The sequence below is a fragment of the Lampris incognitus genome, chromosome 7 (assembly GCF_029633865.1).
Source record: "Lampris incognitus isolate fLamInc1 chromosome 7, fLamInc1.hap2, whole genome shotgun sequence".
Lineage (NCBI taxonomy): Eukaryota > Metazoa > Chordata > Actinopteri > Lampriformes > Lampridae > Lampris > Lampris incognitus.
Genome location: NC_079217.1, coordinates 30,199,555 through 30,216,124, shown reverse-complemented (window position 1 = coordinate 30,216,124; position 16,570 = coordinate 30,199,555). Strand labels below are relative to the sequence as shown.

The window sequence follows — 16,570 nt, the reverse complement described above, 5'->3', positions numbered from 1 at the left end:
CATTTAATAATATATTTTTTAGCATAAAATTAATATATACATAGATATACTATGATAAGGCAGGTTTTCATAATTTGGCACATGCCCTGTGTGAGGCAAATTTTAGGACACCTGGGTGTCAAACTGATCTGCCATGGTTGTGACAAACCGTGACTGGATGCTGTAAACCTATATGGTTGTGTTGTGAGTCCTGAGCCGAGCGACTGGCCTGTTTAAAATGTTTGATTTGCATTCTTTTAGGCTACTTGTCTCCTCAAAACTAAATCTAAATTGGCCAATTTTTACCAGTGTAAACAGTGGTTTTACATGATAGCATTTAGCAATGTACATCTTCCTGTACATGTAGAGTGACGAGTAACAATAAGATGAGCTTAAATTTGACCAATAAGTTTCCAGTCAAACCTCCAAGACAAATGGTTCTAAATATCAGACAGGTTTTTTTACAGTGATCCTGAGGCACTATTTGTCAGTTTTATAGTTGAAATTAGTCTTTTTATTTTGTTCTTGCTTAGCTGGCAGCATGAGTCTCTGACTGCATTGGAAGCGGTGACCCTCGCTCAGCACCATCAGTTATGACGGAGAGATTGCGGGCTTCTATTGTTATAGAGGGGACTGTGCTCAGGTCCTGGGGACCCAAAGGAGACACGTCTCCACCATGAGCCTGCACTGCTTCTTCGGCTGCCCTCCTCATCCTCTCCTCTTCCTCCATCCTCATCCGCCTCTCCTCTGCCTCAATCTCCTCTGTGGTGGGGATAGAGTTCTTCTTTGGTCTCCCCTTGGGCTTGGTGGGGGCCTCGTGACCTCCTTTCAGCACCTGGAATTGCGGTCACACATACAAGTCTCAGTGGACCCCTCTGGTGATAAACGGCAGCAGTAGTCAAAGGTAATGCCAGTTATTATAGTAATTAAGGGAAGACGTATTACTCCGGGCGGCTCATTTTGTACTCATTTATCTTGTAGAGTTAACGATTTGAGGTCATTTTTTTCTTATGCGAGTTGTTGACCCAGCTACACAAGCATTTGCTGCTATTGTTGTCGTCATCATTCAAACTGCATGGCACACCACTCCCCTCTGGACACTTTCCACCACCTTCCTCCATATCTCTCCCTTACCCTCTGCCCCTTTGCCTTTCTCCCCACGTACCCCTCATGTCTCTTCCTTGCTTCATTTCATATCAACAATCTATGCATTTCATGGAAGGCCTTAAAACATCTACCTAAACTCAATGCATTAGTAAAATAAGCTTAAATTGTACATATAACCAATTGTAAGACATGTAAGATCAAAGCCTCAGGGTCTTGATAACAGTTGTAACACTTTTTTTTCTTTTGCCTAGGAAGTTCAGGTTTGATTCAAAAAAGGGGTGGAAAAAGATTGTCAATTTGATATTTCCCACCCCTTCCTTTGATCTGTCTCTATCCTCAGTCATGACAATAATCACTTACCATTTTCTTCCACTTCATGCGTCTGTTCTGGTACCATGTCTTAACTTGAAGCTGTGTCAGACCAAGAGACTGGGCCAGGTCTAACCTGCAAAATGACAGGCAAAGCATATTTACCTTTAGAACGCACATTCCACCTACTTTCCACATATAAATATTATTGATATGCTTTACAGAATGCATGGAAGTCAGCCTCTACCGAACTATCTTCTTTTTTTTCTTTTTTTTTTTTTACTTCCAAGTGGATGAGAACTGAAACAATCCACAATCGTGGCATTATTGCAATCTAACACCAACTTGCTCGATGCTAAATATTTTCATTTGTTTGCCAAATACATAGTGTGGTACCAGCCTGAAGGTGGACACCATCTTTCGATCAAGACAAACCTTGACATAACAAAATGCTGTTGCTACTCTTAATCCTTTGTTTCCTTGCTCACATCAAAGCTGATAGGCTTTTAAAGTAGCATTTGAGACTATTAGCTCAAACAGACACTTTAACACATGTGGCTGAGGGAACACTCAATGTAAGTTCTGTACCCAGGTCAGTAATCCCACAGCATTTTTAAATGGATGATGAGGGGGGTGACACAGAATTCTGAATGCATCCACCACATGTGCACTGATCCATGACTAATGAGGCTGTTGGTTGCGATGTAATGTGATACAACAGGAAGGAGTAGATAAGTGAATGAGGGTCTCATGTGGAAGGGGGCTGACAGGTTTTGTTTTTTTGTTTTTTAATGAGACCCCCCCTTTAATGACTTTTTTAAGTATGATGATTTAATTTTAACTCTTCCACCTCATTTGATGGAGAGGGAGCTCGACACAGAGAAAGAAAACTAACAAAGACCAGAATGAGCGGAGTTGTAACAGGGCCATAATGAATTCCTATGATTGAAGGCATAGTCTATACTCCCTAATACCCTTCACACGTGGCGACACATGCATGTGTGCACTGTAAGTTTTTAAAAACAGTATGCCAGAAACACAGGCAATCAAGTTGTCCATCACCCATCGCTGTCTCAAGCACACAGTCTACAGCAGTGCATGGACTGGAGGCAAGAAAAAATAATTGCAGGGGAGGAAAACATCCCAGTTATTTCTCATCCCTAGTCCTCGATTGAGTGAAATCACACACTTAAAACAATACTGACAGTGTATGAGTTACTCTGCTGCGGGCGATTGAAAGGCCTCCATCCTCTCGTAGTCTTATAACTATCAGAATGGAATCCTGGGCGTAGCGGGGTAATAATGAGACTGAAGATGATGAGGATGATGATTGCACTGATTATTATAATTGTAAAATCTATATATTCTTAAAATATTGACATCCTAGATTCCAATATAGGTTTAGGGGCTTCCACATTACAAAGTCTGTTATACTGAGTATGTGTAATGATTTACTTCTCACTGCAGACTCGAGAAATTGTGCTGTCTTGATACTAATATGTAGACTGTAGCACTCCCAGCTTGAAAATGTGGTTGGTAATAAGGGACAAGCACTGACCGAGCTCACCCTCTATGTACATTTGTAATGGACCATTATCAATTGGGGCAATCGCTTCTCCTCCAAGCCTGTCTTTACCATGGAGTTTCACAAGGGTCCATCCTTGGATCCATGCTCATTTCAATTTATACATCCCCTCTAGGCCAAATTATTTACAAACACAAGCTTTGCTCTGCTTTCACCTCTACATGGAGGGTACACAGCTTTACCTCGTGTTAAATGTCCAACACAACCTGAACAGTAATAGGGACTGTCTTGGGGACATGAAGGGTTGAATGGCAGGAAAAGGGACTACATTAGCAATGTTCTTGTCACACTGCACTTACTCCTTGTACTTTTTTTTTTTATTCCTTATCAGCCACTTTTCAGGGGTAAGGTGTTGGTGGCAGCAAGCTAAGTAGGGCACTCCAGATGTCCCTCTCCTCAGCAACGCCCTCCAGCTCCTTCTGGGGAATCCCAAGGCGTTCCCAGGCCAGTTTCAACATGTAGTCCCTCCAGCAAGTTCTGGATCTACCCCAGGGTCTCCTCCCAGTTGGCTGTGCCCGGTAAACCTCCAAAGGAAGGCGCCCAGGAGGCATCCTAATCAGATGCCCGAACCATCTCAACTGGCTCCTTTTGATGCGAAGCAGCAGCGTCTCTACTCCAAGCTCCCTTCGGATGTCTGAGCTCCTCATTCTATCTCTAAGGCTGAGCCCAGACACCCTACAGAGGAAACTCATTTCAGCCGCTTGTATCCGCGATCTCACCCTTTCGGTCACTACCCAAAGCTCATGACCATAGGCGAGGGTTGGAACAAAGATTGACTGGTAAATTGAGAGCTTTGCCTTCCGGCTCAGCTCCATCTTCACCACAACGGTCCGGTACAATGTCCGCATTACTGCTGATGCTGCACCAATCCGCCTGTCAATCTCCCGCTCCATCCTACCCTCACTCGTGAACAAGACCCCAAGATACTTGAACTCCTTCACTTGAGGCAACAACTCATCCCCAATCCGGAGGGAGCAATCCACCATTTTCCGGCTGGACATCGGGCACAGGAGAGCCACGCATATCAATAGCCCCGATAACGACGGGCGCGGCCAAACATCGGTACACAAAAGAGCCACTCATATATATGGCTCTGTTAGCGACGGGCGTTGGTAAACATCAGGATACAAAGAGCCATGGACATCTATAGCTCTGACAACGACTCTTAGAGGATAATTCTAAGTCTCATCACCAGCCAGTCAGACTAGCTTGGTCTAGTCAGAAAGGCACGAACTGAGGAAGCCTCTTGGATGAGAGGCGAAACGTCTTCACGATATATACCAAGTCCAGTTGCACTTGATTCAACTCCTTTGGATACTGAGATACAGACTCACCCACTCGTTGGTGTCGGCGACTGAATATAACGCGACGGAGAAGGGTGCTCTTGTAGAGTGGAAAAATGCTCTTTGAGTAGATTTACAGCCTTTTCATATTTGGTGGATTTTGTGAAAGTTCCGAACACGCGCTGTCCCTCTGCTCCGAGACAGTGCAGCAACAGTGCAGCTTTCTCCCGTCTGACACGTCGTCCAAGCCGGCAGCGAGGAGATTTGTCTCAAACGAGGACATCCAGCAATTCCATGGCACGGGTGGTTCTCCGGGTAAAGCCAGGAAAGGGGAGGGTGGAGGCAGAGACAGCAATCTCTCGTCGCTAATGTTATGTTGTGAAAGAAGACACGACAGGCGAAGCTCTAGTCGGAGCGTACTCCATTTAATCAACAACACAACGAACCACCTTCACTCACGTGACTCATGTAAAACGTTTAACAGGATCGGAACACGGCATTGTCGCAGCAATGGCAGACGTAACACTTCTTTTTGGAGAGTGCTTACGGGGCTGTGGCTCCACATACTGACAGGCAACTTTTTTTCTTTTCTTTTTTTTTCTTTAGCTTGAGTGCTGCATATTAAAAGCCCCCTTTCCCGTATGTCCCGTTCAATCGACTTGGGAATTGTACAAAAATCTTATAATGGCAGGAAAAACACTGTTGTTGTTTTTTCTGTCCGTGTGTGTGTGTGTGTGTGTGTGTCTGTCTGTCTGCTGCTAATCTCGCATACTACTGGGCCTGTCAGCCTAACTTTTGTGCACAGTTATGACTGTATGATTGTAGCACGAATTAAAATATCTGCATTTAACTGTATGAAGTTCGTCAAAATATTCCATTTAAATTCCCAAGGCAATAACGTTTAATGTGATAATTCTTATTTCTTTGTGTTGGGTTACAATGATGCTCCCTTCTGGTATAACCTGGCTATTACTGGTTAGTTCAGTTGGCTGTCTGCTACAGTCGTTCCCTTTCCGTAATGATTGTGTAAGACGGTACGGCAAAATATGGGCTCCGCTTCTGTTTTGTGATATAATTAAGTCATAATCTGCTTACGTTTTATCTAACTGTAAAGTGCCTTAAATGTACGTAGATCACGTTGCATGGAGATCAGACAGTTGTGAATGTTTATTTGGCTTATTTTCTTATCGAGTATGTTGACGCTAGTTGAACACGTTCTGAAATGCTAGCCAATGAGGTGCGAATGGCTGTGGCGAACATTCTAAATAGACGTCTGACTGTATTTTATTTTCACGTACAGGGGTTGGAGTACTACACATAGTTCCACTTGAACTTGACCAACTGTTAACTTGATTCATTGCCAGGTATGTTTATTACATATTTTCTGCCGTGTAATTTTTTTGTCACGCTAGCATGTTAGCTAGCAGACTGTCCTACTTTAGAATGATAAAACGGGTGCATGTGATGTGGGTTCGTTAGCTAGTACGTGTGTATCATTCAAACTATACGATCACATTGGTTAACAAGAGTAGACGGGGCTGGGGTACTATACATAGTTTAACTCGAACTTGACCAACTGTTATTAGATTAATTGCTAGACAATAATAAACGGCACATTTGTCGCCAGAACCCGGCGTATCTGCGTGGATGTGGTTCTGCTTTGGAGTCGTGACCAGAACATAGAAGTTACATGATCAAGGACCTCTCGTGGTTGTGGCGATTCAAAATCTTTGAAAAACTTATTTTAAACTGCAACTGCGTGCTAACTGGAATGTTTTTAGCCTACGTCTGCGCACCAGAGAAGAGGAGATACACAGACAGCGCCTCCGTATTGTCCCTTCTCCCGGTAGGCGGTGCTTTATCACCAAGTCCGAGCGCCGTAGAAGGGGAGCTAGGCCTGGCGGAGATCTGCGCTCTACCGAGGGCGCCCTTCTAGTTTCATTTGTATCGCGCCCAGCTGTCTGCCCCCACCCCTTTATATCACAGCGATTTCACTCGCCATCACTTCTTTTAGGTCCATTCGATCCTCTTACTGAGGGCTTCTGTCTACGGCTGAAACTTAGGGGTGACTGACCTTTGGTAGCTGCTGCCCCTAGGCTATGGAATCAACATCAACCTACTACTAGACCTGCCCCGTTGGTGGACTCATTCACATTACTGGTCAAAAAGTAGTTTTGCTCCAGAGCTTTTGAATATGATCGGTCGAATTGCCCGGTGGCTCAGTCGGCCCGTATTCTACAAAATATTGCATTGTTAGCATTGTTTAGCTGCTTTTATTGCTGTGATTTTCCATATTGGTTACTCTATCGTTATTTATTTACTATTGTTCTATAATTTATTTTAATTCTGCACAGCGCTTTGGCTAACATGACACGTTTTTAAATTACATTATAGATAAATAAATTGGTGAATTAAAATGTGTTAATTACTTGACAGTATACATCCTGGAAAAACCTGGATGTGGTTTTCTGGTACATTTTGCTTTTGGTTCCTCCCACCCTCATGCCTGCTCTCAGTCAAAGACCACAGAGCTTCTAGAAGGGGCAGAGCTATCTGTAGTTATCTTCAGATCATAACAAACCAAAGTGGGGAGCATACCACACCTTTGTTTGGAGTTTTGAAAAGGGGATTTTCTCTGTTTGTGTTTTTCTGCCAGCTGGGGGGTTAATTAGTTCTCAACACAGTGTCAGAGTCAGGTATTTTGGCACCGGTGATCCAGAGGGTTGCTTGGTTTTCATTATGGAGTTGTGCTCTGCTACAAGATGAGGTATGGCTCGCTGCCACTGGTCTGCAGAACAAGCCCAAATGCGATATATTTAATATTGCATGACACATTTGATATGACTCCTTGGGGGTTCCCAAAGATGGAATGTAAATGTAGTGGCAGAAAGTTGTTTTTTTTTCATACATGTTAAATTCACTGATTACATTGGTGAAATAAAAAATAAAAAGATGGATTACAACATTTGGGGATGCTGTGTGCCTAGATACATAGAAACATATAATCCTAATGCAAATCAAGCCCTCTACGTGTGGGGCTTTTGATTTTTACGGCCCCTTTCTCTCATCTGTGATGATTTATTCTCAGCATTGATCTCAAACAAAGACTGGAGTGTGCTGCTTTTTTTACTTGAAGATGATGTGTACAACCTTGGGTTTCCTTTGCGCATGCAAAGGAACTTTTTTTTTAGGTTTATGATTCAATATTAATATGGGTTATAATGGAAATGTGGCCAGATGTACACATTAAGCATAGAATAAAAATGGAAAATATGTTAGTGCTTTATGTTGAGTCCAAAAATTGACCCAAGGAATGGAACCTACGACACAGATATTAACATGATTATTACTTCATCTCATAGTAGAAAGTTAAATGTATTATATACACACCTGAACATATGTTAAATGATTGGCAGAAAATCAGTGTAATACATTTCTGTTTGCTTGTGTTGGCCAGTGTCCCCGTTTTCTTGAATAAGGCAGTGTTTCTTTGTTGAGCCTTTTTGCCTTTCAAGAGCTCAGGGTTAAAATGTTACTCTTGTCTCAACTAGAATGCTGAGGTAATGCTCTGGCTTAGAAAAATTCACATTACATGAGACATTCCCCTCAGGATAAATCAAAAAGTTATGAGGGTTGGTTAACCGTTGCTTAACAATTGCATTAGTGTGTGTGTGTGTGTGTGTGTGCGTGTGTGTGTGTGTGTGTTTGTGTGTGTGTGTGTGTGCATGTGTGTGGTGGGGGATTGGGACTGTAATACAATGTACCTTGAAAAATATTTGTGTCAGAAAAACCGGTTGTCAAAGTTTCGTTCTTCTCTATGTATGTGACAGTTTCCTTACTTTAGTTACAATGTGTCATCTCCATGTGTCATTTATCTATCAAACCAGCAGTAACACTTTCTCCGTATTGCATAACCTGTGTGTTATAACACACCTGCGGTGTTGGGGCAACACACGTTTTAATATTGTGCTTTAATACCAACTATATATTTGTATTATATTGCTTATGGCATGAAACAGGCTTGTACTGTCTCATAAAGAATTTACTTGACCCACTGGATTATTTTGCTCCTTATTTGTTGAGCACTTTCCCTACCATTGAGTGTTTCTTTGAACAAAGTTTTATATATATATATGAGTTCATTATACTTGTATGTAAAACAGATGAAAGCTTGTGTTAAAAAAAAGAAAAGAAAAAAATGGAAAATTGAATATAATTTCACCTAATGTAAGCAATAACTGTGCGGCTTTGGCTGTACTGACCTGTCTGGCGTGGAGAGGTACTTCTGTTTCTGGAACTTCTTCTCCAGGCCCATCAGCTGCAGCTCAGTGAAGATGGTGCGGCTGCGGCGCGGCTTCTTCAGACGGGGGGTGCTGTGCTCCGTCTCGGACTCGCTGCTGATGCTGACCGGCGTCTGGCTGGGCGAAGGCTCGGTGGAGACCCGCGGGTGCTGGGCAGGGAGCAGAGGCAAGTGTGGGGGCACCCGTCCCGGAGACGGAGGCTGGCCGAGGTGCGGGTGCACATTGTGGGGCTGCCGTGAGATGACTGAGAGGAGCGGATAGGCACGCAATGAGGATGACCCTGCAGACGACAGAGACCTTAGGTAAGAGAGGCCTGCACAAATGCTGTAACCATGATGATGTAGGAAAAAACACAAGGTATATTAAAGACAAGATTCTTGGTCATCATTTTCAGTTTTTAGGAGGGCTAAGGCCGTATGTGTTTCTTAGGCACCTCAGTTGCAGTTTTATTGATTGTCTGCAGCTGCTTAGACAGATTTTAAATTGCTGCTTTTAGTATGAAAAGTGTTTTACTTTTGACCTCTTCAATGTAGAGGGCTATGATCCTGATGACGCAGGGTGTGTTTTACAGCAGTCCTCTGAACTCTCCAATTGAATGGACGCGCGCGCGCACACACACACATACACAAACACACACACACGCACAGCACATACAGACACGTTCTGGCTCTTTATTTGCACATACAGAGACAATGACATCTGAATCAATGAAAGGTAAAAGTTAAATTGGGATGGGGTGTGTGTGGGGTTGTGGTGGGGTTGCAAGCTCGAGCCAAGGTGAGACAGAAGGCTACAGAGGACACACACTGCACTGTACATTGAACATCTGTCAGTAAAATCCTTATGGCCTCAGCAGTAAAAAGAATCTGGCACTGTGATTTGTGACCGATCCTGAGTGCACCGCGTAGTTTATAATGCATGGGCCGAAGTGAGCAGAAGGGAGGATACAGAGGGTGAGAGACGTAGAAGGAGGAAAAAGCGAGCGATGGAGCAAAGAGAACACCGGCAGACCGAATGTGTCACAGCCCGGATGACCGTGGTCCATTTGACTCCTTTATCTATCTCAGCCGAGCCTGATGGTCCACCTAAGTGATGCCGACCCTTCACATTAGCACACACATGATTTCACATGCACACGCTACACCTGCACAGACACACACACACAGACACACAGACACACAGACACACAGACACACACACACACACACACACACACACACACACACACACACACACACACACACACACACACACACACACACACACACACACACACACACACACCTGAAATACGTTGTCAGAACTTGGCATTGATATTTATTGGCTTTTTTTCTAATAGGTTACTGTAATGTTGAGCAGTTCAGGGACTTTGTAACCTGAGGCTAGTAAGAGAATAGGTGTTTTAACACAAGTCTGAGGAATAAGAGGGAAACGAGTCTACGAGGTCGCATGCTCTCAATGTGATCTTTCATCTGCACACCCTAACAAACATATTCACACACACACAAACACAAAATTATATCTTGGTGGGATGTTGAATACTTTTGATTTTATATGGAGACATCTGTATGCAGACACTTACATGTGAATGTATAACGCACAAATAGGCAAATAGGCAGCATCATGGTTATGAATGGAAACTGGCTTGACAAGCTTAATCACACTTTTGTAAGTACACACGGATGTATACACACTCTCTCAATGCTGGCTGTCTCATCTCTCTCATATAGTACATGCACACATATGCATGAAGCCCACAGCACATAGACACACACACACATGAACATACATGCACAAATAGCCACAGACACACACACACACACACACACACACAGCAGACGCTGCCGTGGGTTCATCATGACATCATGGTAATGCGCTGAGCTAATCACTAATCTCTCAACATGAGACTCTTCTGCTGCTACTGCAGCAAGTCCAGACAAGCAGACGTCTTTTCTCCCTACTACTCGCTTTCCCCCACTTTCTATTTATTTCTCCTTCTCTCGCACCATTTTTAACTCTCTTAAATTTATTGAAATGTTTTAGTGTCATCAACTTTAATGATGGCGATTTCTCTTCTCCCTCAATAAATTCTGTTTTGTTTTTCTGAAAAAAGTTGCCAGTTTTCTAGTCCACAATTAATTTCGATACTGGACGATGAGGGGAATGTTACAGTATAAGGGAAACCATTCCTCCCTGTCAAAATGAAAGGAGAAAAAATAAAACTCAAGCCATTCCTCACATCACTCGGGAAATCTCTTGTCGGGAAAAGAGCTTTAAGTGTCCCTATCACAGGTTTTGGATGTTTGGCAGAAGAGAGAAAGAGAGAGAGAGAGAGAGAGAAGGATATGTCAGTACTGATGGAGACTTGCCGCTGACAGCCAGCTTGTCTGTCTTGGCCCTGTTCTGACACATGGTTGACGCGTGCTGATGACCTGTCAATAGTCTACAAATAAAACCGTTTAGGCCACAACAAGAACAGAACTTTCACACATGCAAAGCCACACTGATACCGTCGGTGTGCACAGTTGGAATGCAGAAACTGGCACAAATGTTGATGGTTGTCTTTACAGAAGCAATGTCGACTGAGAGCAGATTTGGAAATAGGCTGTTGTTAAGCATTCACTTTGATATTAACAGACTGACATATTGGTTGTGAAACTGTTCAAGATGACTCTGTGACATCTTGATCCAATTAACAATTCTGTATTTGTGGAATTGTGCATCAATTTAATAGTAATAGCATCAATTTTATATATATATATATATAATTACTCTAAGATGCAGCCCTTGAAGAGTAAAGGCCCAATGCATCACTTAAGACATTTGTGTTGTTGTTTTTACTATTATTATTATTATTATTATTATTGTTAACAAGCTAAACCCTAGCTTAACATTTAAGCCTCTTTTTTCTTTTGGTAAAATGAGAAGCTAAAAAGGATGACTCATTACTCAGCTCTGGCATGTGTACATGAACTTTTGCAATGTTTTGGGTATAAACCGCATGGTGACAGGTTGAAAGGTGTTCAATTAGACAGGTCTTTTTTTTTTTCACTCAGCAGTGTTGCCATGCCCTACAAGCGCAAATCAAACACTTCAAGGGTGGGACATGCAACAGGCTACTCTGCATCTCAATCTGCAACCAGCACTGAGCTTTAATTAGAAGCATTCAGCTGCAGGACATGACAGATTGAAGCCAATAAATGCCAGTTCTCAACGTTTGTCAGATCAAGGTGTCAAAGAGTGCGTCGTCAAGTTTTGTGGGATGGTGTTTTACCATGCACGCTGACAAGCTCCTGTGGTTGTGGCTGCAGCTGCAATTGTAGTGACTGTGATTGTAGCTGTGCATTCATCCAACGGTATTGCAATACCCACAAGTATATCAAATACAGCTATTCATTAGATGCTAAAAAACTACTTAACATGAAACATGATCCATACTAATTTTTTTGGAAGGGATTTGAAGTCACCCACAGGCAAATGTACTTATAACGTATTGATAACTGATAACTTGTCTAGCTGGTGCAGTTAGATGATAAAGGTGCTGTGAAAGTGATGTGGAGATGACAAGTAGCGATCATGTAATATCATGTAATATCTTAAACGCAACATCTACATACATGTCGTATCTACAATGAACATGCATGTGTGTGTGTGTGTGTGTGTGTGTGTGTGTGTGTGTGTGAGAGAGAGAGAGAGAGAGAGAGAGAGAGAGAGAGTTGAAAGAATCTAGGTGTGTGTTTGATAGTGTCTCTGTGTTTGTGTGCGCACGCAAATGTAGGTAAGGACCTGCACCTGCGTTATATGTTGCATGCATGGTGCCGCGTCTGTAATCAAACTTCTCAAGTTAGCTTCACACTTAGTGGAGGGTTGTATTTTCTGCAGTGAATTAAGGCTTAGGATGGCATGAAGATCCCTTTGCTCCCTTTGTTTTTGTTGTTTATAGTTTCAGCGGTGGCATAGGACCAGTTAGCCTGGTCTTACAGCACTTTGTAACCCCCCCCCCCGACACACACACACCTAACATGTACACATACCATTTTTTTTTGTGCCTTTTTTTCCAATCATGCTGTCAGGTGAGATTACACCAAAGCTGATCTTTATCTCTTCCCCCTCTGTTAAAAGCCTTACACTGAGTCCTGTTGAGAGATGGGCGCCAAATGAAATATTGTAACCTGCCATTACCCTGTTCACCGGTCTTGCCGGTAATGATCTGCACCAGGTCAGGGCTCTGTGTCTCTGACCTTGCTGTAACTTGGACAAAGAATGGGTAATAACCTCCATTAAGGATATCTCCTTTTATTATCCGAACTAAAGGTCTATATCGTACTACAGATGGTTAAATGGCCTGCATGCTAATAAAACTGAGGGACCTGGAAGAGTGATAGAATTGTAATTGAGTGTGGTATTAAACGAGGCAAGATGAGAACCATAATGATATGTCTGGCCGGCATAACAATAGTATATCAAACAAAACAAACACTTTGCCATCAAGTGGAGCTGCTTCGAGCGTCGGCCCTTAACAACATTGTCTTGCAGCAGCCTCCGCTGGTGGTGGCTGGCTATAGCAGCGCTTAGCATGAAGGAGGCTGATGAACTTTGACTGGTTGCGGACCACGAGGCCAGCCAGCTCCCTTTGGATCAGGGCCTATAAGCCTGCCAGCTTCTATATCAAGCACCAACAGCCATTGAAGTTGGAGAATATACTGTGTCTCACACCCCCGCAGCTACAAATAAGTGGTGGGCACAGTGTTCTGATATGCAAGGCGGGTTACTTTATCCATCTGAGTAGGGGGCTGCCAAAGCCCAGTCATCATGCTTTCTCACATACACCCATCCACATCAGAGGGATGAGGGAATTGCATCCCCTATTTTTAGACACCCATCGCTGTCATCATCAAATTGCAACAGTTATTATTTCAGATTTTAAAGCAATTATTGTAATGGTTAGTGAGTGTGCAGTAGTCTTGTAGTTGTTGGGAAAATGAATGATGATGTAGGATCTATTGAGAAAGGAGCTGAGCCAAAGCGGTTTTGTCAGACAAATTCTGTAGTTTCTTTTTATCACTTGTGGAAAAAAAAACCCAAAACAAACAGAAAATATTATGTAGTAAATAAAGAGCACTAATTATAAATAGATCAGTTATATATAAATTTATATAATCTATTTTATACTTTGAGCTATTGACCGAAGGAAATTAGAGTTTAGTGATAAGAAGAGAGACACTGGTGGACAGGATTCTATGAAAAATGATTTCCATGATTTTGATCAAATTCCTGATGTTGTGCCATAACGCCAGCAGAGTTAAGTTGTGACTGTTCTGAATCAAACTGTGTTTAAAAGGTCCCTTATAGCTCGCCTCGGTCCATGTCACACTATGTCTACAACACAACTTCAATAATGGGCATTTGATGATGAATCTCGAATGGGGAAAAAAACAAATAAAAACACAACCATCTGGTTATTGTGGCTACAGTTCAAATAGACTGTATTTTTTCAAATTTCCCGTTAATTCACACAACCCTTATGTGTGGAAGGCAATTTTATCCATGCAACAAGTTGCATTGCGACATAACTCTCCCGGACTATCTAGTCAGTTTCAGTTGATGTTTGTCAGTGTACGCCCGTGTTGCTGATAGGACGCCCATCGTGACCACATAGTCTTTTAGTTTATTATTTGGTTTATCAGCCAACACGAGGTCACCACTGACATGTGCCTTATGGTGTGCCATATGGCCTGCGCTGACCTGAACTCTGTTTTACACTGTGTCACTGGACCCTGCCTGTACAACTGACCTGAGATCTGTTTTACACTGTGTCACTGGACCCTGCCTGTACAACTGACCTGAGCTCTGTTTCACACTGTGTCACTGGACCCTGCCTGTCCAGTGACACAGTGTAAAACTGACCTGAGCTCCGTTTTACGCTGGACCCTGCCTGCGCACGGGCAGCGGTAGCGCTGCTGAGGGAAGATCAGCGCGAGATCAGCGCAGCACGTGACGAAGAGCGAGCCGACTGGCGGGAGCGTGTCGTTTGTTCTGCTGTTTCTACGGAGACCTGTGTGTCAAAATGTAACGCGGTTACTTATCTTCCTCTTTCTACCAGCCCCTCTACCTCTCCACCTACAGCCGCATCTGCCAGAGGCTTACTCTTTCCCCCGCAAAACTGTCGGGATTTGCGATGTCCTACATCTTATAAAGAAGTTGAAGCGTGGCAATAGTTTGCCATGTGCATCATTAATTAAATATCAAAACGGCCTGTTTGTCGTATCTGTACTGTAGATCTGTACAGGTAAGTAGATCTGTACAGATACAAATCTAAACTGTCCGAGCGGCTGGATACAGAAAAAATCATATCGAAATTATTACCACTAGTAGGACTATTACGGTTGTCAAATGACACCGTTTCTATTTTAATATTTTATCTTGCTGTGAACATGTATGAGAGGCTAAATGCTGAGGGTTCTGAAGAAAAAAATAAAATTAAAATGAGAAATGATTTCTAAACGAGTGAGTGCATCGCCGCACATAAGCGTATTAAATTGAACTGAGCTTCGGTTCACTGCAGAGGTGTCGCGAGTTATGAAATAATGATTATGATTCGTATTTCAACGATTTCAAAACTTTCAGATCAGCCCAAGCGGAGTGTACACCTGAGCCTGCCACGTTCGTACCAACTGTAATTCATATAGGTTGTCATTTTAACTAAAAAGGGACGCGGGCACACGCGCACACACACACACACACACACACACACACACACACACACACACACACACACACACACACACACACACACACACAGAGACGAACTCTTGTTGTTGCGTCAAAAATAAAAACGTTATTGATTCAGTGCGTCAAGTGGACATTATTACTATGTGCACAGAAAACCTTCAAACGCCTGTCATCACACACACACACACACACACACACACACACACACACACACACACACACACACACACACACACACACACACACACACACACACTTGCTTCACATTTCAATATATTCTTACCCGAACACGAGTGAAGAGGCTTCGGCCGAACAACGAGAGAGGGGCACACTGAGTAAAGAGAAAGTTTCTCAAAGTAATCACAAGTTTCCTTGGAAAGGATCTCGTCGATCATGAAAGTCTTGTAGCGCCGCCTGGCTGCTTTCAGCTGCCCGGGAGAGGAGAGTCTCAGCTCGGCTTGGCAATGCATGGTCTCTTGCTGCTGCGCCCCGTTTGTTTTTGTTTTTGTTTTGTTTTGGGTTTTTTTCCGCCGCACAATAAAACTGGTTCAGTGTGTTGTCTGGTCTAAGCTGGTTCGAAGTTTAAAAGGAGTTGGCAAGTGGAGTTCATTCGTCTGGACGATTCTCTTCTCTTTAAAATAACATCGTAGTCTTCCTTTTGGTGTACTTGTCGAAGAGCGGCAGCCTTCAACATGAGCGGCGCGCAGAGCTCCGGTAGTAATAACTGCCTCCAATGTGCTCACACCCACTGCTATATAAACCATGCCTGTACACATCTTCACCTCTCTCCCTCTCTCTCCATCTCCCTCTCTCTCTCTCACACACACACACACGATCTCTCTCTCTCCCTCTCCCTCACACACGATCTCCCTCTCTCTCGCTCTCTCTCTCTCTCTCTCTCTCTCTCTCTCTCTCTCTCTCTCTCTCTCTCTCTCTCTCTCTCTCTCTCTCTCTCTCTCTCTCTCTCTCTCTCTCTCACACACACACACACACACACACACGATCTCTCTCTCTCCCTCTCTCTCTCTCTCTCTCTCTCTCTCTCTCTCTCTCACACACTCACAAACGATCTCTCTCTCACGCACACACGATCTCGCTTTCTCTCTCTCTTTCTCTCACACGCGCGCGCGCGCACGTACGATCTCTCCCTGGCTGTCTTTCTTTCTTTCACGCACACAATAATTAGATCCTTTAGGTGAATTTATGTTATGGTGATTTAAGAGATTACTTGGGGGAAAGTCACTGTTAATATGGCCATTCGACAATACTAATTT

At 43.3% G+C, this 16,570-nt stretch overlaps 1 protein-coding gene across 1 annotated transcript; it reads right to left on the bottom strand.

Moving 5' to 3' along the window:
• Nucleotides 1–508: 508 nt before the first annotated feature.
• Nucleotides 509–15,766, bottom strand: barx2 (BARX homeobox 2). Its single transcript, XM_056284099.1, has 4 exons — nt 15,580–15,766; nt 8,526–8,844; nt 1,447–1,531; nt 509–814 (listed from the first exon to the last, which is right to left on the bottom strand). Exons 1-4 carry the CDS (start codon nt 15,764–15,766, stop codon nt 509–511), a joined length of 897 nt encoding a protein of 298 aa, XP_056140074.1.
• Between the last annotated feature and the right edge of the window lie 804 nt (nt 15,767–16,570).